This window comes from Mus musculus, chromosome 7 (assembly GCF_000001635.26).
Source record: "Mus musculus strain C57BL/6J chromosome 7, GRCm38.p6 C57BL/6J".
NCBI lineage: Eukaryota > Metazoa > Chordata > Mammalia > Rodentia > Muridae > Mus > Mus musculus.
The window spans coordinates 42,292,065-42,314,617 of record NC_000073.6 but is presented as its reverse complement, the minus strand read 5'-3'; the positions used below and the strand labels follow the sequence as shown (position 1 = coordinate 42,314,617).

Below are 22,553 nucleotides of genomic sequence, written 5' to 3'. Positions count from 1 at the left end.
TAGATGACTATGAGCATCTACTTCTGTATTTGTCAGGCACTGAAATAGTCTCATACAAGACAGCTATAGTCAGGTCCCTTCAGCAAAATCTTTCTGGCATATGCAATAGTGTCTGGGTTTGGTGGCTGATTATGGGATGGATCCCTGGGTTGGGTAGTCTCTGGATAGTTCATCCTTTTGTCTTAGCTCCAAACGTTGTCTCTGTAACTCTCTTCATGGTTATTTTGTTCCCTATTCTAAGGAGGACTGAAATATCCACCCATTGGTCTTCCCTCTTCATGATTTTCTTGTGTTTGGCAAATTGTATCTTGGGTGTTCTATGTTTCTGGGCTAATATCCACTTATCAGTGAGTGAATATCTAATGACTTCTTTTGTGATTGGGTTACCTCACTAAGGGTTATATCCTCCAGATACATCCATTTGTCCAAGAATTTCATAAATCCATTGTTTTTAATAGCTGAATAGTACTCCACTGTGTAAATGTACCACATTTTCTGTATCCATTCTTCTGTTGAGGGACATCTGGATTCTTTCCAGCTTCTGGCTATTATAAATAAGGCTGCTATGAACATAGTGGAGCATGTGTTCTTATTACCAGTTGAAACATCTTTGGGTATATGCCCAGGAGAGGTATTGCTGGATCTTCTGGTAGTATTATGTCCAATTTTCTGAGGAACCTCCAGACTGACTTCCAGAGTAGTTGTACAAGCTTGCAATCCCACCAGCACTGGAGAAGTGTTCCTCTTTCTCCACATCCTCGCCAGCATCTGCTGTCACATGTATTTTTGATCTTAGTCATTCTGACTGGTGTGAGGTGGAATCTCAAGGTTGTTTTGATTTGCATTTCCCTGATGATTAAGGATGTTGAACATTTTTTCAGGTGCTTCTCAGCCATTCGGTATTTCTCAGTTGAGAATTCCTTGCTTAGCTCTGAACCCCATTTTTTTAATGGGGTTATTTGAATTTCTGGAGTCTAGCTTCTTGAGCTCTTTGTATATATTGGATATTAGTCCCCTATCAGATTTAGGATTGGTAAAAATCCTTTCCCAATCTGTTGGTGGCCTTTTTGTCTTATTGACAGTGTCTTTTGCCTTTCAGAAGCTTTGCAATTTTATGCGGTTCCATTTGTCAATTCTTGATCTTACAGCATAACAAATCTAACTCTTTAGTCACTTTCTGTGTAAAACAATAGTAAAAATTACAATAAGAACAACAAATAACAGCAACAACAAAACCCTCATACCTGAAATAAAGATGAAGGGAATGTGAGGAATCCAAGTTTTAAGTGAATACTGCATATTGATGAATATTGTTTAAAAATATAAAGAAATGATGTTAAAAACACTGTGTCCAGGATGAAATGAAATAGTCCAATAATTTGTGGGAAAGGTTATTGTCACCACCACTATTAAATTTATCAGTTAACCTTCCCATATTTATGTATTAGCGTTTATTTCCATTACCCTAATTCTAATGGAAGTTGAACACTTTTCATGTATCTTAACTTGTTCACTCCATAATTTTTGGAGAGCAAATGATATAATTTTGTTCACCTTCTTAATATTCATCCTTTTCACTCATTTGTGGTTGTTCATTATATTTGGTAGCTAGGACTCTTTTCTGGGTATCTGGTATTCTGATAGAATACTGGAGGTATTCTCTATTGTTTATGTTTCCAGCTAGCATACATTTATTTTCAAGGGTTTAATAAGGCCATTTTATTTTTTATTAGATATTTTCTGTATTTACGTTTAAAATATTATCCCCTTTCCTAGTTTCCCCTTTGAAAATCCCTTATCCTTTCCCCCCTCCCCCTGTTCCCCAATCCAATCACTCCTGCTTCCTCACACAGGCACTCTCCTCTACTGGGGCATAGAACTTTCTCAAGACCAAGGGTTTCTCCCACTGGTGACCAACTAAACCATTCTCTGCTACATATGCAGCTAGAGCCACAAGTCCCTCTGTGTGTTTTCTTTGATTGGTGGTTTAGTACAAGTGAGCTCAGTGGTTACTGGTTAGTTCATATTGTACTTCTTCCCATGGGGTTTCAAATCCCTTCAGCTCACAGGATACTTTGTCTGGCTCTTTCATTGGTGACCCTGTGCTCCATTTAATGGATGACTGTGAGCATCCACTTCTGTATGAGTCAGGCACTGTCAGAGCACTTCAGGAGATAGCTATATCAGGCTCCTGTCAGCAAGGTCTTTTTGGTATTTGCAATAGTATCTGTGTTTGGTGGTTGATTATGAGATGGATCTCAAGGCGGGGGGCAGTCTCTGGATAGTCATTCCTTCAGCCTCTGCTCTGCACCTTATGTCTGTAACTCCTTTCATGGGTATTTTGTTACCCCTTCTAAGAAGGATCAAAGTATCCACACTTTGTTCTTCCTTCTTCTTGAGTTTCATGTGCTTTGCAAATGGTATATTGGATATTCTGAGCTTCTGTGCATATCAGTGAGTGCATATCATGTGAGTTCTTTTGTGATTATGTTAGGGCATTTAGAATGATATCCTCCAGATCCATCCATTTGCCTAAGAATTTCATGAATCCATTATTTTTCTGTAGTACTCCATTGTATAAATGTATCACATTTTCTGTATCCATTCCTATGTTGAGGGACATCTGGGTTCTTTCCAGTTTCTGGCTATTATAAATTAGGCTGCTACTAACATAGTGGAGCATGTTCCTTATTACAAGTTGGAGCATCTTCTGGGTATATGCCCATGTGTGGTATTGCTGAATCTTACGGTAGAACTATGTTCAGTTTTCTGAGGAACGACCAGACTGATTTCCAGATTTGTTGTACCAGTTTGCAGTCCCATCAGCAATGGAGGAGTGTTCCTCTTTCTCCAGATCCCCACCAGCATCTGCTGTCACCTGAGTTTTTGATCTTAGCCATTCTGACTGGTGTGAGGTGTAAACTCAGGGTTGTTTTGATTTACATTTCCCTGATGATTAAGGATGTTGAACTTGTTTTATGGTGCTTCTCAGTCATTCGGTATTCCTCAGTTGAGAATTCTTTGCTTAGCTCTGTATCTCATTTTTAATCGAGTTATTTGGTTTTCTGGAGTCCAACTTCTTGAGTTCTTTATATATATTGAATATTAGTCTCCTAATGGATTTAGGATTGGTAAAGATCTTTTCCCAATCTGTTGGTTGCCATATTGTCTTACTGACAGTGTCCTTTGCCTTTAAAAAGCTTTGCAATTGTATGAGTTCCCATTTGTCGATTCTTGATCTGCAGTACAAGCCATTGGTGTTGTGTTTAGGAATGTTTCTGCCGTGCCCAAATATTCAAGGCTCATCCGTACTTTCTCCTCTATAAGTTTCAGTGTCTCTGACTATATGTGGGGTTCCTTGATCCACTTAGATTTGAGCTTTGTACAAAAAGATAATAATGGATTAATTCAAATTTTTCTATATGCTAATCCCCAATTGAACCAGTACCATTTGTTGAAAATTCTATTTTCCATTGGATGGTTTTAGTTCATTTGTCAAAGATCAAGTGACCATAGGTGTGTGGGTTCATTTCTGGGTCTTCAGTTTTATTCCATTGATCTACCTGTCTGTCATTGTACTAGTACCATGCAGGTTTTTTTTTTTTAATCAAAATTACATGCAAAATTAGTACGGCTTAAAATCAGGGATGGCAATTCCACCAGAAGTTCTTTTATTGTTGAGAATATTTTTGCTATCCTAGGGGTTTTTTTTTCTTATACCAGATGAATTTGCAATTGTCCTTTCTAACTTGGTGAAGAATTCAGTTGGAATTTTAATCGTGATTTCATTGAATCTGTAGAATGCTTTTGACAAGATTGCAATTTTTACTATATTAATCCAGCCAATCCATGATCATGGGAGATGTTTCCAGCTTCAGAGTTCTTCGATTTCTTTCTTCAGAGATTTGAAGTTCTTCTCATATAGATCTTTTACTTCCTTATTTAGAGTCACACCAAGGTATTTGATATTATTTGTGAATATTTTGAAGGGTATTGTTTCCCCAATTTCTTTCTCAGCCTGTTTATCCTTTGTGTAGAGAAAGGCCATTGATTTGTTTGAGTTAATTTTATGTCCAGCTTCTTCACTCTAGTTATATTTCAGGTTGAGGAGATCTCTGGTGGAATTTTTAGGGCCACTTATATATACTATCATATCATCTGCAAATAGTTATATTTGGACCTCTTCCTTTCCAGTTTGTATTCCTTTGATCTACTTTTGTTGTCTAATTGCTCTGACTAGGACTTCAAATACTATATTGAATAGGTAGGGAGTGAGTGGACAGCCTTGTCTAGTCCCTTATTTTAGTGGAATTGCTTCAACTTTCTCTCCATTTAGTTTGATATTGCCTACTGGTTTGTTGTATATTTCTTTTATTATGTTTAGGTATGGGCCTTGAATTCCTGATCTTTCCAAGACTTTTATCATGAGCAAGTGTTAGACTTTTGTCAAATGCTTTCTCAGCATCAAATGAGATGATCATGTTGTTTTTTTTTTAAATTGTTTATATAGTAGATTATGCTGACAGATATATTGAACAGTATATTGAACCTTCCCTGCATCCCTGGGATGAAGCCTACTTGATCATTATGGATGATCTTTTGATGTGTTCTTGGATTTGGTTTGGAAGAATTTTATTGAGTATTTTTGCCCCAATATTTATAAGAGAAATTGGTCTGAAGTTCTCTCTTTAAGTTGGGTCTTTGTATGGTATATGTATCAGGGTAATTGTGGCTTCACAGAACGGATTGAGTAGAGTTCCTTCTATTTCTATTTTGTGGAATAGTTTGAGGAGTGTTGGAATTAGGTACTCTTTGAAGGTGTGATAGAACTCTACACTGAACCCATCTGGTCCTGGGCTTTTTTTTGTTTGGGAGACAATTAATGACTGTTTCTAATTCTATAGGGGATATGGGACTGTTTAGATTGTTCACCTGATCTTGATTTAACTTTGTTACCTGGTATCTGTCTAGAAAATTGTCCATTTCATTCAGGTTTTCCAGTTTTGTTGAATATAGGCTTTTATAGTAGGATCTGATGATATTTTGGATTTCCCCAGATTCTGTTGTTATGTCTCCATTTTCAGTTCTGATTTTATTAATTGGGATACTTTCCCTGCACCCTCTAGATAGTGTGGCTAAGGGTGAATGTATCTTGTTGATTTTCTCAAAGAACTAGCTCCTGGTTTGGTTGATTCTTGGTTGATTCTTTGAATAGTTCTTTTTGTTTCCACTTGGTTGATTTCCACCCTAAGTTTTATTATTTTCTGCTATCTACTCCTCTTGGCTGAATTTGCTTCCTTTCATTCTAGAGTTTCTAGCTGTGCTATCAGGCTGCTAGTATATGCTCACTCTAGTTTCTTTTTGAAACTAGGCATTTAAGGCTCCAAGTTTTCCTCTTAGGACTGCTTTCATTGTGTCCCATATGTTTGGGTATGTTGTGACTTCATTAAACTCTAAAAAGTCTTTAGTTTCTTTCTTTATTTCTTCTTTGACCAAGGTATCATTGAGTAGAGTGTTCTTCAGTTTCCACATGAATGTTGGCTTTCTATTATTTATGCTGTTATTGAAGATCAGCCTTAGTCTGTGGTGATCTTATAGGATGCATGGGATAATTTCAATATTTTTGTATCTATTGAGACCTGTTTTGTCACCAATTATATGGTCAATGTTGGAGGAGGTACCATGAGGTGCTGAGAAGAAGGTATATCCTTTTGTTTTAGGATAAAATGCTCTGTAGATATCTGTTAAATCCATTTGTTTCATAACTTCTGTTAGTGTCCATGTGTCTCTTTTTAGTTTCTGTTTCCAGGATCTGTCCATTGCTGAGAGTGGGGTGTTGAAGTCTTCAACTATTATTGTGTGAGATGCAATGTGTGCTTTGAGCTTTACTAAAGTTTCTTTATTGAATGTGGCTGTCCTTGAATTTGGAGCATAGATATTCCGGATTGAGAGTTAATCTTGGTAGATTTTCCCTTTGATGAGTATGAAGTGCCCCTCCTTGTCTTTTTTGATAACTTTGGGTTGGAAGTCAATTTTATTCGATATTAGAATGGCTACTCCAGCTTGTTTCCTTGGACCATTTGCTTGGAAAATTGTTTTCCAGCCTTTGACTCTGAGGTAGTGTCTGTCTTTGTCCCTAAGGTTGGTTTCCTACAAGCAGCAAAATGTTTGGTCTTTTTTGTGTAGCCAGTCTATTAGTCTTTGTCTTTTTATTGGGAAATTGTGTCCATTGATGTTAAGAGAAAATAAAGAACAGTAATTGTTCCTTCCTGTTATTGTTTTTGTTAAAGTTGGGATTTTGTTCTTATCGCTGTCTTCTTTTAGGATTGATGAAGGATTACTTTTTTTCTTTTTCTAGGGTGTATTTTCCATCTTTGTGTTGATGTTTTCCCTTTATTATTCTTTAAAGGGCTGGATTTCTGAAAAGATATTGTGTGAATTTTGTTTTGTCATGGAATATTTTGGTTTCTTCATCTATGGTAATTGAGAGTTTTGCTGGGTATAGTAGCCTCGGCTGACGTTTGTGTTCTCTTAGTGTCCGTATAACATTTGTCCAGGATCACCTGGCTTTCATAGTCTCTAGTGAGAAGTCTAGAGAAATTTTAAGAGTCCTGTCTTTATATGTTACTTGACCTTTCTCCCTTACAGCTTTTAATATTCTGTATTTATTTAGTGCATTTGTTGTTCTGATTATTATATGTTAGAAGGGATTTCTCTTCTGGTCCAGTCTATTTGGAGTTCTGTACGCTTCTTGTATGTTCATGGGTATCTCTTTCTTTAGGTTTGGGAAGTTTTCTTCTATAATTTTGGTGAAGATATTTGCTGGCCCTTTAATTTGATAATCTTCATTCTCATCTACTCCTATTATCCGTAGGTTTGGTCTTCTCATTGTGTCCTGGATTTCCTGGATGTTGTGAGTTAGGATCTTTTGCATTTTTCATTCTTTGATTGCTGTGTCCATCATCACTATGGAATCTTCTGCACCTGAGAATTTCTCTTCTATCTCTTTTATTCTGTTGCTGATGCTCACATCTATGGTTCCTTATTTCTTTCCTAGGATTTCTATCTCCAGAGTTGTCTCCCTTTGGGTTTTCTTCAGTGTTTTTACTTCCCTTTTTAGATATTTGATGGTTTTGTTCAATTCCATCACCTGTTTGGTTGTGTTTTCCTGTAATTCTTTAAGCTATTTTTCTGTTTCTTCTTTAAGGACTTCTACCTGTTTAGCAGTGTTGTCCTGTAGTTCTTAAGGGATTTTTGTGTTTCCTCTTTAAGGTCTTCTACCTGTTTAGCAGTGTTCTCCTATATTTCTTTAAGTAAATTTTTAATGCCCTTTAAAAAATCCTCCACCACCATCATGAGATATAATTTTAAATCTTGCTTTTCATGTGTGTTGCAGTATCCAGGACTCACTATGGTGGGCATACTGGGTTCTGAGAATGCCCAGTGCTCTTGATTTCTGTTAGTAGGATTATTACATTTCCTTTTCGCTATCTGGTAATCTCTGGTGTTAATTTTCTAGCTGTCTCTGGCTGGAGCTTGATCCTGTTATTCTGTTAGCCTCTGTCAGCACTCCTGGGAGTCCAACTCTCACCTGATTTCCAGTGGTCAGAACACTCTCTGCAGGCAAGCTCTCCTCTTTCAGGGCAGGTGTCCAAAAGTCTCGAGCTCTGATCCACCTCCTGAGTCCTAGGGTCAGAGCCCTCCCTGTAGGCCAACTCTCCTCTGGCAAGGAAGGTGCCCAGGGGCCTGGGTCTCAGCTCTGCCTCCTGGCTGAGGATGATGGCCTGAAGTGTCCCTGTCCAAGAAGCTCTGTTGCTTCTGTCACCCATATGTTCTCCAGTGATCACGAGGTCCTGGGTGTACTAGGGGTCCTGCGGTATGGAGCATCCTCTGGGGCCCTGGACACCCTTGGCCAGTTTCATGTGGAAAATGGCAGGGCTTGCCCTGACCAGAAAGAATCCCAGCCTCTGGTGGTGTTCCTTTGTCTCTGTTCCTGCTGGCATAAGACCCTCCTCGATTCACCTGTGATCCTGAAGTCCTGGGTGTGCTAGGGGTCCTGTGGCATGGTGAGTCCTCTGGGGCTCTTGGCACCCTAGGCTGGGTTCAGGTGGAAGATGGCAAGGTTGGCCCCTACCTGAATGAATCCCAGCCTCTGCTCGGGTGGGGTTTCATTGTACCTGCTCTGTGATTCTTTGGAGCTGATGTTGTGTTCCACTTACCTGTGATCCCAAGGTCCTGCAGCATGGAGAGTATTCTAGGGTCCTTGGCAGCCTCTGGCAGGTTCAGGCGGAAGAGCTAATGTTATTTTCTAATTCCATCCATTTGCCTGCTAAAGTCATGATGCCTTCATTCGTAATAGCTGAATAGTAGTCCATTGTTTAAATAAATCACATTTTCGGTATAGATTCTTCCATTGTGGGATATGTGGGTCATTTCCAGGTTCTGGCAATCACAAATAATGCTGCTATGTACATAGTGAAACATGTAGCATCCACAATGACTATGGGGTATAGAACTAAATGGGGAATTCACTGTAGAGGAATTTTGAATGTCTGAGAAGCACTTAGAGAAATTTTCAACATCCTCAGTCATCAGGCAAATACACATAAAAACAACCCTGAGATTCCACTTCACACCAGTTAGAATGGCTATGTTCAAAAACTCAAGTGATAGCAGATGTTGGTGAAGCTGTGGAGAAAGAGGAACACTTCTCCAGTGCTGGTTGGATTGCAAGCTGGTACAACTAGTCTGGAAATCAAACAGAAGGTTCTTCAGAAAACTGAAAATAGATCTACCTAAAGATCCAGCTGTACCACCCTTGAGCATATGTACCCAGAAGATGTCCCACCATACACACGTTTGATTATGTTCATGGTGGCCTTATTTGTGATTGCCAGAAGCTGGAAAAAACTCAGATTTCCCACAATGGAAAAATGGATACAGAAAATATGGTTCCGTTATAGAATGGAATACTATCCAGCTATTAAAAAGAAGGGCATCATATGTATCAAAAGTTGGCCTAGTCGGCCATCACTGGAAAGAGAGGCCCATTGGACACGCAAATTTTATATGCCCCAGTACAGGGGAACTCCAGGGCCAAAAAGGGGGAGTGGGTGGGTAGGGGAGTGGGGGTGGGTGGGTATCGGGGACTTTTGGTATAGCATTGGAAAGGTAAATGAGCTAAATACCTAATAAAAAAATTAAAAAAAAAAAGAAGGGCATCATGAATTTTGCAGGCAAATGAATGGAACTAGAAAATATCATCCTGAGGGTGGTAACCTAGTTAGAAAAGAACACACAGAGTATGTACACAACGATAAGTGGATATTAGCCAAAAATCTTGGAATACCCATGATACAACTCACATGCCATAAGAAGCTCAAGAAGTAGAAAGGCCTAAGTGTATATCATACAGTCCTAATTAGGAGGGGAACAAAATAATCATGGGATGGAGAGAGTGGGAGGACCTGGGAGGGAGAAAGGATGGGAAGGAATTTGAGGGGGTAGGATCAGGTGTGAGAAGAGATGGTGGAGAAGTACAAAGGGTCAGGAAATTGAATGGAGGTGTATGTTTTGCACTGGGTGATGCAAAACTGGCCGTAGCCACTAGAAAGTTCTAGATGCCAGGGAAGGAAGAGGTTTCCAGGTCCCATCTTGGATGGCATTAATTGACATACACAAGAATGGGGAAAGAGAACCTGTGAAGACCATATCAAGTGGTTGGGCACAGCTCCCAGTTGAGAGGGGGGCACACATGCACCTCAAAATACTTACCCAGAATTCTTCCTGTGTAAAGGAAATGCAGCGACAATTAGTGGAGCAGAGACCGAAGGAAAAGTCATCCAGAGACTCCATCCCATCTGCAGATACCAAATCCAGACACTATTGCTGATGCCAAGAAGCACTTACTGACAAGAGCCTGGTACAGCTAGCTGTACCCTGAAAGGCTCTGCCAGAGCCTGACCAATATAGATGTGGGTGCTTGCGGCCAACCATTGGATTGATCATGGGGACCCCAGTGGAGAAATTAGGGGAAGAACTGAAGGTTCTGGAGGGGTTTGCAAGCCTATAGGAAGAAGAACGATATCAACCAACCAGACCCCTCAGAGCTCCTAGGGACTAACCACCAACCAAAGAGTGCACATGGAGGGACCCATGGATCAAGATGAATATTTAGCAGAGGACTGCCTTATCTGGAATCAACAGAAGGAGGGCCCTTGGTCCTGTTGAAGCTTGATGCCCCAGTGAAGGGGGATGCTAGGGCCTTGAGGTAGGACTGAGTGGGAAGGTGGAAGAGTACCCTTATAGAAGAAGGGGGGAAGATTTGTCGAGGAGAAACCAGGAAGGGGGACAATATCTGTTATGTAAATGAATAAACAACCAATTAAAATAAGAAAGATTTTTATTTTTTCAATGAAGTATATAACCTCCATATTACTTCTGTTGTAGAATTTTATAACTCCATCTTCCATAATGCTCTTGTTATCTGAACTGAACTTGCAAGCCTCTATCCAATGTGGTGTGCTCATAAAAGCCTATGATACACCTGATCAGTGACTCATATCCTTTTCCTGAGCTCTAAGTTTATAAACAAATGCTAGCTACAACTCAGCCATCTATTGTAGTTTGCTCAGAGTAAGAAGCTTCATTTTTCCTCATGAAACAAACCATTAAAATAGGAGGAACTTCTACTGTTATTTGAAACCATGGAATTACTTTTCTGATCTCTGGAAATAACCTGTTAAATTGAATCTTGAGACACTTTGCTCTAATATTGTTCAGTTTACAGAATAGAACACAATAGAATATTCTGCAGTCGAAAAGCAAATAAGTCAATAACCTGAATTATTTTTTTTAATGAAAGAAGTAAAAAATGAATCCAACATTGTTGATATGGTGACACAACTTCCACAACAACACTTTGAAGGCAGAGGAAAGCACTTTGTATCCATCAGTTGATGTTACACTGGTAAAATTATGGGACAGTAGGCCAACAATGGCACATAGTGAAACTATATAACAAAAGCATATAGCGAATCTAAAACATAAAATAAAACTAACGAATTTAGTACAAAGAGAGTTTAATACAATTAGATGAAGAAATGATCAATGTACACCTTCCCATCATATTATACCTAAATAAGACATTTAGAGTGCTTTGGCACTAGTTTAAACCATAATATTTAATTTACTATCTTAGAAAAATTTTCTTTTTAAACAAAATTTAAATGGACATTCCTTCTTGAATATTTTTTGTGCCTAATATCAAGGCAGGAGGTTTTTTTCTTTTCCTTAACAAAATAATGTAGCACTTGGGGGCAAAAATCAATCTAGGAGTGCTATATTGGAAGCCAAGATGGAGAACACTTCCATAGCCACCATGACCTTCCCCTTTGTGCTATGGTAGACAGGGAGGAAAGTGATCCAAACACAGAAGAATACCTGCATGCTGAATGACAGGAACTTGGCCTCATTGAATGTGTCAGGCAGATTCCTGGACAAGTAGGCCATAGTGTAACTTCCAAGTGCTAAGCAGCAGAGTGTCTTGGGACCATTTGCTTTGAATTTTCCAGCCCTTTACTCTGAGGTACTGTCTGTCTTTGGTACTGAGGTGTGCTTCCTGTATGCAGCACAATGTTGGGTCTTGTTTACATATCAAGTCTGTTAGTCTATGTTTTTTTTTTAATTGGGGAATTGAGTTCAGTGATGGTAAGTGATAGTAAGGAATAGGAATTGCTGCTTTCTATTATTTTTGATGTTATTTTTATGTTTGTGTGGCTATCTTCTTTTGAGTTTGTTGAATGAAGATTACTTTCTTGATTTTTCTAGGATGTAGTTTCCCTCCTTATATTGTTGTTTTCCATTTAGGGGCAGGATTTGTGTAATGATATTGTGTAAATTTGGCTTTGTCATGGAATATCTTGGTTTCTCCATCTCTGATAATTGAGAGTTTTGCCTGGGCTAGCATTTGTGTTCAATTAGCATCTTAATGAGATCTGCCCAGGAGATTCTAGCTTTCTTATTCCCTGGAGAGAAGCCTGGTGTAATTCTGTTACTTGACCTTTTTTTCCTTACTGCTTTTAATACTCTTTATTTTTTTATTTTTATTTTTTTCATTTGCTGTTTTGACTATCATGTGGTGGGAGGAAATTTCTGGTCTAGTCTATTTGAAATTCTGTAGGCTTCTTCTATGTGCATGAGCATTTCTTTCTTTAGGTTTGGGAATTTGTCTTCTATATTTTTGTTGAAGATATTTACTGGCCCTTTAAGTTGGGAGTCATCACTCTCTTCTATACCTATTATCCTTAGAATTGGTCTTCTCATAGTGTTCTGGATTTACTGGGTGTTTTTGGTTAGGAGGTTGCTGCATTTTGCATTTTCTTTGACTGTTGTGTTAATGCTTTCTATGGTATCTCCTGCACCTGAGATTCTCTCCTCTACCTCTTGTATTCTGTTTGTGATGCTTGCTCTATGACTCCTGGTTTCTTTCCTATGTTTTCTATCTCCAGTGTTGTCCTGCTTTGTTACTTCTTTATTGTTTCTCTTTCCATTTTTATATCCTGGATGGTTTTGTTCAACTCCTTGACCTGTTTGTGATTTCCTTTTATTCTTTAAGGGATTTGTGTGTGTGTGTGTGTGTGTGTGTGTTTCCTCTTGAAGAGCTTATGTCTGATTACCTGTGTTCTCCTGTATTTCTTTAATGGAGTTATTTATGTCCTTTTTAAAGTCCTCTATCATCACTATGAGATGTGATTTTAAATCAGAGTCTTGCTTTCTGGTGTGTTGGAGGAATCCAGGGCTTACTGTGGTGGGACAACTGGGTTCTGATGATGTCTAGAAGTGTTGCTTTCTATTGCTAATGCTCTTGCAATTGTCTCGTGACATCTGATTATCTCTGATGTTAGCTAGTCTTGTCTCTGACTGTGGCTTGTCCTTCCTGTGCTCACAGGTGTGTCAACACTCCAGAGATACCAGCTATCTCCTAGCAGGATTTCGGTAAGGACCACTGGGTCAGTCCTGGGCACAGTGGCACAGTATCAGATCCAGGAGGGAAACAGGACAGCTAAGTTTTAGTTTTCTCAAAGAAGTATATTACCTCAGATGTAGAATTTTATAACTCCATGTTCACAATGATTTTGTTACTAGAGCTGAACCTGTGTGCCTCTCTCCAATGTTGTGTGCTCAAAAGCCTATGAAACACCTGATCACTCCCTATCCTAATGTTCCTGAACTCTCAGTATATAAACAAAAGCTAGTTACAACTCGGGCATCATTTGTAGTTCCACAGAGTAAGAGGTTTCACTTTCCCTCATGTAAAAAACATTAAATTAGAAGGAACTTCTACTCTTATTTGAAAATATGGTATTGCTTTTTTTCTGAACAGTGGAAATAAGAACCTGTTATATTGAGTCTGGAGAGACACTTTAATGAAACAATGTTCATTTTACAAAGTAGAATATAATAGAATACTCTGGAGTCCCAAAACAAATAAATCATTCACATGAATGTATTTTAGTGAAAGAAGTACAAAATGAATATAACATGGTTGACATGCTGACACATCTTCCACAGGAACATTTTGTATAAAGAGGAAATCACTTTGTATCCATCAGTTTATGCCACATTTGCATAATTATGGGACACTAGGCCAACAAGTTTACATAGCAAATATGTTACAAAAATGTATATTATGAATCCAAAACATAAGCTGAAACTAACGGTTTCAGTACACAGAGAATTTAATACAATTAGATGAAGAAATTAAGAATGTACACATTCATCATATTATACCTGAATAAGACATTTAGAGTGCTTTGGCACGGTTTAAACAATAATATTTAATTTACTATCTTAGGTAAATTTTAATTTTTAACTACATTTGAATGGATATTTCTTCTTGTATATTTTGTGTGTCTGATGTCAATACAGGAGATTTTTTCTGGCCTTAACAAAATAATGTAGCACTTGGGAGCAAAATTCAATCCAAGGAGTGCTATACTGGAAGCCAAGATGGAGAACACTTCCATAGCCACCATGACCTTCCCCTTTGTGCTATGGTAGACAGGGAGGAAAGTGATCCAAACACAGAAGAATACCTGCATGCTGAATGAAAGGAACTTGGCCTCATTGAAGGTGTCAGGCAGATTCCTGGACAAGAAGGCCATGGTGTAGCTCCCAAGTGCTAAGGAGCAGAGGTACCCCAGGACAGTGTGGAAGGCAACTGTTGAACCCATGTTGCACACAATGATGATGTGACCATGTTCAGCCTGAGTATCTTGATCAATGAAGGGTGGAGATGTTAGAATCCAGATTCCACAGATAATAAGTTGAATCAGTGTGCAGATGGGAATGATGAAATTAGGGGCTCTTGATACCATTAACCATCTCACCATTCTAGCTGGAACAATGGCCTTGAATGCAATAACCACTGTAATAGCTTTGGCCAACACTGTGGAGAGAGACACAGTGAACAAAATTCCAAATGCTGTCTGCTGCAAGATGCAGGTGGTTGTGTTGGGCTGGCCAACAAACAGCAAGGAACTGAGGAAACTGATGAAGAGTGTCAATAGCAGGATGTAGCTGAGAGTCCTGTTATTGGCCTTGACAATGGGTGTGTCTCTGTGCTTCACAAAGACTACAAGAACCACAGCTGTGAGTAGAGAGAAGCACAGGGATGTGATGGTGAGTGCCATTCCCAGGGGCTCTTCATAGGCCAAAAAGCTCACAGATTTCTGGAGGCAGTAATTCTTCTCTGAGTTTACATAGTGACTTTCTGAACACTTCACACATTGATCCACATCTGTTTAAAAATGAAAGTGATCGTGTGTCAATCCTTAGGTGTTCCCTTTGACCTTATTATATTAATTCTCTATAGCACATTCAAGTGCTTCCTGTGTCATCTTCCTTTATTGTTTCAGAAAGACATTTTTAAGTAATCTGTGAATCATTTCAAATCTATACAATGCTTTTTGCTTATGGTGACTAAAATTGCAAAAGCCCAATGCTTTTCCTCTGATTTTGCAAGCTTTACCACAGGTTGTGACTCTGTTTCATCTTTCTTATGAGTCATAACATTTCAAAACAATCCTGTACAATTGCAATTTGTTTCTGACATCACCCTATGGAAAATATCTAATTCTGTACATATGTTTTGTATAATACTGTCAGTATTTTTTAAAGTACTTTTCTTAAATGGTGTTCTCTGATTTTGTACCCATATTTATTTGTTTTCATAAGATCCTTGGTTACTGTAATTTGGTTAACAGTCTAAATAATTTCATAAAAATAAATGCTGTTACATTCTTGAAGCTCAAATCCTTTACTAGTATTGTGTTGTTACATTTAGCTATGGGATTTGTTAATACATAGAGAGAGAACTATTACTAGGTATTAAAAATACTTTTTGAGTACTCTGCTCTCATAGATTTGTGAGTTTTACCTTGTATTATAAGTATATTCACTTCAGTGTATAATGCCATATTTCTATTACATCAATCCTTTGTGTATTTTTAAAAACTATCACCTCATCAAGGGATTGTTGTCTCTGTTTTATATTTTTGAGTGAACATTTATTGAGCTTTTTTTTTCCACAAGAATCAAATTTCTCCTTTGATACCTTTTTTGTTTGTTTGTTTGTTTAATGATCATGGAATTCTACTAATGTTTTCAAGCTTTTTACACATTCACAACTTGTCATTTTGCTTTTATTATGAACAGTTTCTTTTGCTTTTTTATGATACAATGTATGGGTCAAACGTAGATTTCTATCTTTGACTTAATTAAGGAATATGAAGTCTGTTTCATTAACTGATTTATATAAGGATAACACTTTATTTTAAAAATAGGTTTTCCTTATTCTACTTCTTGCATCAGTGATATCTTCAATTTTAAATTGTGATCATGTGTGTTTTTACCATATTTTGTCTTACGTATGTCTTCGAGATACAGTCACTAAAATCATAATGAGCAGTATTTTGTATCCATGACTGAAGTTCTCCTATTCTGTGCATACTGAAAATATCTGAAAATGTACCATATAGCTTAAGTACAGAGAAGAGATATTTTTCAATGAAGTATTTCATATCTGGTACAATGAACACACATGGAATATCATGGTGGTAGGAATTCATATCACATAGGGTGAACCCATGCTGCCATTGAGCTTAATCTACTTGTTGTCAAATCATGTCTAAATGTTTGGTTTTTTATATATCAACATGTGACAATGTCATCCTTACTTCAAGAAGCATATCTTAACTATTATCTGTGGCTTCTGGTCCATGTTCTGCACCCAGAAGCTCAGGCTGTTCCACAGATAGCTGTGCACTGGTCCCACAAGAATAGAGCTGTTCTTCCAAAGGTGCTTTCACTCCAAGGCTTGGAGTTGAGATAGCCACTTTCTCTCCAACAACTGTCTGGAATGGGGCAGCGAAGGACACATAGGGCACAGGATCAGTGGAGTGGCTGGGACATGATCCTTTAGGTCTCCATCTGCACTCAGAGCTTGGGCTGTTCCAGAGCCCTCTGTACACAAGTTCTGCCAGGAGAGAGATACTCTCCCAGGAGTGCTGACACAGGCTTATAGACCCACATGAGGGACAAGCTCCAGTCAGAGTCAGCAAGACCATCTAACACCAGAGATAACCAAATGGCAAAAGGCAAATGCTGGAATCTTACCAAAAGAAACCAATGCTACTTGGCATCATCAGAAACCAGTTCTCTCACCACAGCAAGTCCTTGATACCCCAACACACCAGAAAAACAAGTTTCACATCTAAAATCCAATCTCATGATGATGATCAAGGATTTTAAGAAAGACACAAATAGAAGATGGCCTAATCAGCCATCATTGGGAGGAGAGGCCCTTGGTCTTGCAAAGATTATATGTCCCAATACAGGGGAATATCAGGGCCAGGAAGTGGGAGTGGGGGGCGGTTTGGTAGAAAGCAGGGTGGGGGAGGGTATAAGGGACTTTTGGGAAAGCATTTAAATTATAAATGAAGAAAATATCTAAAAAAGTGTTTAAATAAAAATATAAATAAATAAAAGAGACTTCATGGGAAAAAAGGAAAGACACAAATAACTCTCTTAAAGAAATACAGGAGAGCACAGGTAAACAGCTAGAAGCACTTCAAGAGGAAACACAAACAATCTCTTAAATAATTTCAGGAAAACACAACCAAACAGGTGAAGGAATTGAACAAAACCATCAGCATTTAAACACGAAAGTAGAATCAATAAGGGAATCACAAAGGGAGACATCTCTGGAGATAGAAAATCTAGGAAAGAGATCAGCAGCCATAGATGCAAGCATCACCAACAGAATATAAGAAATAGAAGAGAGAATCTCAGTTACAGAAGATACCATACAAAACAATGACTCAACAATAAACGAAAATGCAAAATGAAAAAGACCCTAACCCAAAAATATCCAGGAAATCCAGAACACAATGAGAAGTCCAAATCTAAGGACAGTAGGTATAGAAGAGAGCAAAGATTCCCATCTTAAAAGGCCAATAAATATCTTCAACAAAATTATAGAAGAAAACATCCCTAACTTAAAGAAAGAGATGACCATGAACATACAATAAGCCTACAGAACTCCAAATAGATTCTTCCTGTCACATAATAATCAAAACACCAAATGCACAAAACAAAGAAAGAATATTAAAAGCAGTAAGTCAAAAATTTCAAGTAATATATAAAGGTGGGCCTATTAGAATGACACCACACTTCCTTCCAGAGACTATGAAAGCCAGAAGATCTTGGGCAAATGCCATACAGACCACAAGAGAACATAAATACTATCCCAGGCTACTATACCCAGCATAACTCTCAATTCCATTATAGAAATAAATTTACACAATATTTCTTCACAAATCGAGCCCTTCAAATGATAATAAATGCATAACTCCAACACAAGGAGGGGAACTACACCCTAGAAAAAGCAAGAAAACAATCTTTTTTAACAAACCAAAAAGAAGATAGCCACAAAAAACCTAATTCCACCCCTGGAATTTACCCAACAAACAGACTTCTGTTGGGGATCAGGGTGTGGCTTAGAGGTACAATATGTGCTCAGTCTGTTCAATGTCTTGAACATATCTACAAAATAATGAAAGGAAGAAAATGAGATGGGAGAAGTATATTTTAACTAGGAAAAATGTTTTTGAGACAGGATCTCTTATATTCCATGCTGGTTAGACTCCAACTCACTTTGTAGCAAAGAATGGCCTTGAATTCTGATCCTCATGCCTCCATCTCCCAGGTATTCAGGTATTAACTACTAAGACAGGAATATGTGGTTCTGAGGACTGAACCCAGGTCCTTGAACATTCTAGGCAAGGACTCTACAAACCAAGCTATAACCCAGTCCAACATGTTCCTATTGTCATTTTATATATTTATTTGATTTTTAAAAAATTATATATAATCATATATACATACACACAAATATATATCTCCATGTGTATGTGCGTGAAAGAGATATTTGGTGCAGAGATGTACATGTCACAGTGCACATATAGATGTCAGAGGGAAACTTTTGGGAGGCAGATCTCTTCTTCCACTGTGGGTCCCTTGGAGCAAACCCAGACCACAAGGCTTGCAAGGCATGCACTTTACCCACTGAGGTATCCTGCTCTCTCGCTCTCTCTCCCTCTCTCTCTCTCTCTCTCTCTCTCTCTCTCTCTCACTCTAATGGAACAGTTGAGTTTCTTAATCAATGAAACATGATTGGGAAAGAAGTAAAACATCAGATAACATGGACATGGACTGCTCAGAGGAGGACCACTGCTATGTTTCTCTTTTATATGAAGGGCAGCCAACAAAAGCTGAGCTATCACCTTAGCTAGAATGGAGGAAGAACTAAGGGAGGTCAATTACCTACAGGCTTGAAACTGTCTCACCTGCTCTTGGGAGGACAAAGATCCTGTGAATGTGGGATGCATGGCTTACATCCAGAATGCCACTCTCATTAGACCACAAACTCCCATGAAAAGAAAAACACAGCTGGAATCCTCCCAATTTCCTTCTTCGAACAAAATTGAAAATCTGAGGTGACCTCCTAGCATGTCTTAATTATGAGCAAGTGCAGAAGAGCTAGCAAGCAAACACAGCCACATATCAAGGCTAAGAATCCTCCTACGTGCTCCAGGTTGGAGAGTCTCATGCAGCAGGGTGTGGTGGGATGAAAACACCACAGGTGACTCCTGCAAGTGATACAGGCCTCTAGAGGTCTGCTAGAGCAAAAGGGCCTCCTCCTAAGGCAGGCTTCATAAGGCACCCATATATTTGCCTATCAGAGATATTATGATTTGAAGAGCAATTTATTTTTAAGATTCATCTTATCATTTATGTGTGTATGTGTAAGCATGTGCAGTTGCCCATGGAGGCTATTTGTCAGATCTTCTGGAGGTACATGTGATCATGTCCCACCAGACATGGATTCTGGGAATTCAACTCCAGGCCTTTGGAAGAGCATAAGATTCTTTTCACTTCTGATTTCAAAACTTGCAGCTCAAAATAGCAAATCTTTCCAGAAAATAATGCTCATTGTTGAGATGGTTACACTATAAACAACAGACAGCTTTGCTTAGAAAATACAGCCATTCCTTCAAATAAAAAACAAACAAACAAACAAACAAACCAAAAACTATTATCTGTGATGAATGCCATGTTATATGCCTATGGAAGATCATGAAATAAGTGATGTTTAATCCCTATGCATAAACAAGGAATTTATAACTATCCAATTTTAGGTATAGTGGAATTAAAGGCATAATGGTAATAAGATGAGGACTGAGATCCCTGCTCCCAGGTAATACATGCATTGCTTTAACGAACTTTAAACAATTAAGGATAAGTTGATAAGTTTCTTCATTGATACTTCATAAGTATGGGTTATAGAAAAGTGAGGAATTTATCTTATCTCTCTTTGCTAAACTATCTTCTGCAAAAATAGCCAAAAAAAGAAGTTAATTATTTTACTTGTATAAAAATTGACGACTACACTTGTTTCCCTGGTATAGTCTAAATCCACGGATAATGAAGATGACCATGATTAAACCCCATAGCTAATGTACCCATATGGAAAAGATCATAAAAGTGGTGTACTTTGGATATATTGAATATATGCGGGAAATTTTAAAAGAGTGTCATTGACAAAAAGTAAATAAAACGGAAGCTATGCTCAACAGAACACCTGGAAGATTACTTGCAGATGGTCTTTTCACTCAATTCCCCTAGACCTAATCCCTCAATGTTATCTTTAGCAATACAACAGAACACCAGCTGCAGACTCCCTTCTGTTTGCATCTTCGCTGTATACCCCAGGTCATCCCCTTCAGTTCTACCTCCCCAGCTCATTGATGTATCCAAAATTTTAACTTCAACAAACATGCCCTGGTAAACTTCAGGCCAGACATATCCTCTAGAAAACTAAGTAAGTTGCCCTCAGACCGTCTCCTTTCTGTGTTTCCCTAGACCAAATCCACCCCCACCATTCCCATTCCTTGGCACAAAAATTTTGCTAGCCTTCTGTGCCCCTGTACTCCCCCATCTCTTGTGGATTCCACAGAACTTGGCCTCTGTCTTCCTCTCCACACTTATACCTTTGACCCATAAACCAATTTCAGCATAAACCCTCTTCTATCCTAAGAGCTGCTCTTTCCAAGGCAAAAATTAGGTTAAAGCAGGCCTATTTCTACTGCCATGCCCCTCAACAGAGGAATGGATACAGAAAATGTGGTACATCTACACAATGGAGTACTACTCAGCTATTAAAAAGAATGAATTTATGAAATTCCTAGCCAAATGGATGGACCTGGAGGGCATCATCCTGAGTGAGGTAACACATTCACAAAGAAACTCACACAATATGTATTCACTGATAAGTGGATATTAGCCCCAAACCTAGGATACCCAAGATATAAGATATAATTTGCTAAACACATGAAACTCAAGGAGAATGAAGACTGAAGTGTGGACACTATGCCCCTCCTTAGATTTGGGAACAAAACACCCATGGAAGGAGTTACAGAGACGGAGTTTGGAGCTGAGATGAAAGGATGGACCATGTAGAGACTGCCATAGCCAGGGATCCACCCCATAATCAGCATCCAAACGCTGACACCATTGCATACACTAGCAAGATTTTATTGAAAGGACGCAGATGTAGCTGTCTCTTGTGAGACTATGCCGGGGCCCAGCAAACACAGAAGTGGATGCTCACAGTCAGCTAATGGATGGATCATAGGGCTCCCAATGGAGGAGCTAGAGAAAGTAGCCAAGGAGCTAAAGGGATCTGCAACCCTATAGGTGGAACAACATTATGAGCTAACCAGTACCCCGGAGCTCTTGACTCTAGCTGCATATATATCAAAAGATGGCCTAGTCGGCCATCACTGGAAAGAGAGGCCCATTGGACTTGCAAACTTTATATGCCCCAGTACAGGGGAATACCAGGGCCAAAAAGGGGGAGTGGGTGGGCAGGGTAGTGGGTGTGGGTGGATATGGGGGACTTTTGGGATAGCATTGGAAATGTAAATGAGTTAAATACCTAATAAAAAATGGAAAAAAAAAAAAAAAAAAAAAGAAAACCAATCCCCCAGTCTCATTTTCAACTTTGTAGTAGAATAGATTTATCCACTTTTTCTTTCAGAACCCATCACCAACAGATCACAAGGACCCTCTCCTTCAAATTTTCATCCCTTTACTCATTCTAACACCAGCAGGCACCTATCCTTTCCCACCCACCCTGCTTCTATGAGGGTGATCCCCTATCCTCCACCCATTCCCGCCTCAGCACCATAGCATTCCCCTATGTTTAGGCATCAAACCTCCACAGGACCAAGGTTGTTTTCTCCCCCTGATGCCAGATAAGCCATTCCTCTGCTACATGTGCAGCTGGAGCCATGGATCTTTCCATGTGTACTCTTTGGTTGGTGATTTAGTCCCTGGGTGCTCTGGGAGTCTGTGTGGTTGATATTATTGTTCTTCCTATGGTGTTGCAAACCCCTTTCACTCCTTCAGTCTTTCCCTATACTCCTCCATTTGGATCCTCATTATCAGTCCAATGGTTGTCTGCTTTTATCTGCATCTGTATTGGTCAGGCTCTGGCAGAGCCTGTCAGGAGAGACTTATACCAGGCTCCTGTCAGAAAGTGCTTATTGGCATCAGCAATAGTGTCTGGGTTTGGTGTCTGCAAATGGGATGGATCACTATGTGGGGCAGTCTCTAGATGGCCTCTCCTTCAGTCTCTGCTTCACTCTTTGTCCCTGCATTTCCTTTACACAAGAGCAATTCTGGAATAATATTTTTTGAGATGGGTGGATGGCCACTTCCTTTAATCAGGGGCTGTGCCTAACTGCTGGATATAGTTTCTACAGGTTCTCTTTCCCTTTTGTTGGTTATTTCAGAGACTTTTTAAGTTTCAAATAATCAGAAACAAAAGGAAAGACTTAACAGCAGACATTTATGGAATAAGGAAATACTTGTACTCTATCAAATTGGAAACTAAATTCAATGGAAATTTTTATCATTTGATACTATTT

General features: G+C 38.9%; 1 protein-coding gene and 1 pseudogene across 1 annotated transcript in view; both read right to left on the bottom strand.

Annotated features, from left to right (window-relative positions):
- On the bottom strand, positions 11,279-11,541 carry Vmn2r-ps58 (vomeronasal 2, receptor, pseudogene 58; annotated as a pseudogene).
- Positions 13,863-22,553, bottom strand: part of Vmn2r61 (vomeronasal 2, receptor 61) — a 40,703-nt gene continuing 32,012 nt past the window's right edge. Inside the window, exon 6 of the mRNA NM_001105058.1 lies at positions 13,863-14,800. Within this exon, the coding sequence (NP_001098528.1) occupies positions 13,863-14,800 (938 nt within the window). The remainder of the gene's footprint in view (positions 14,801-22,553) is intronic.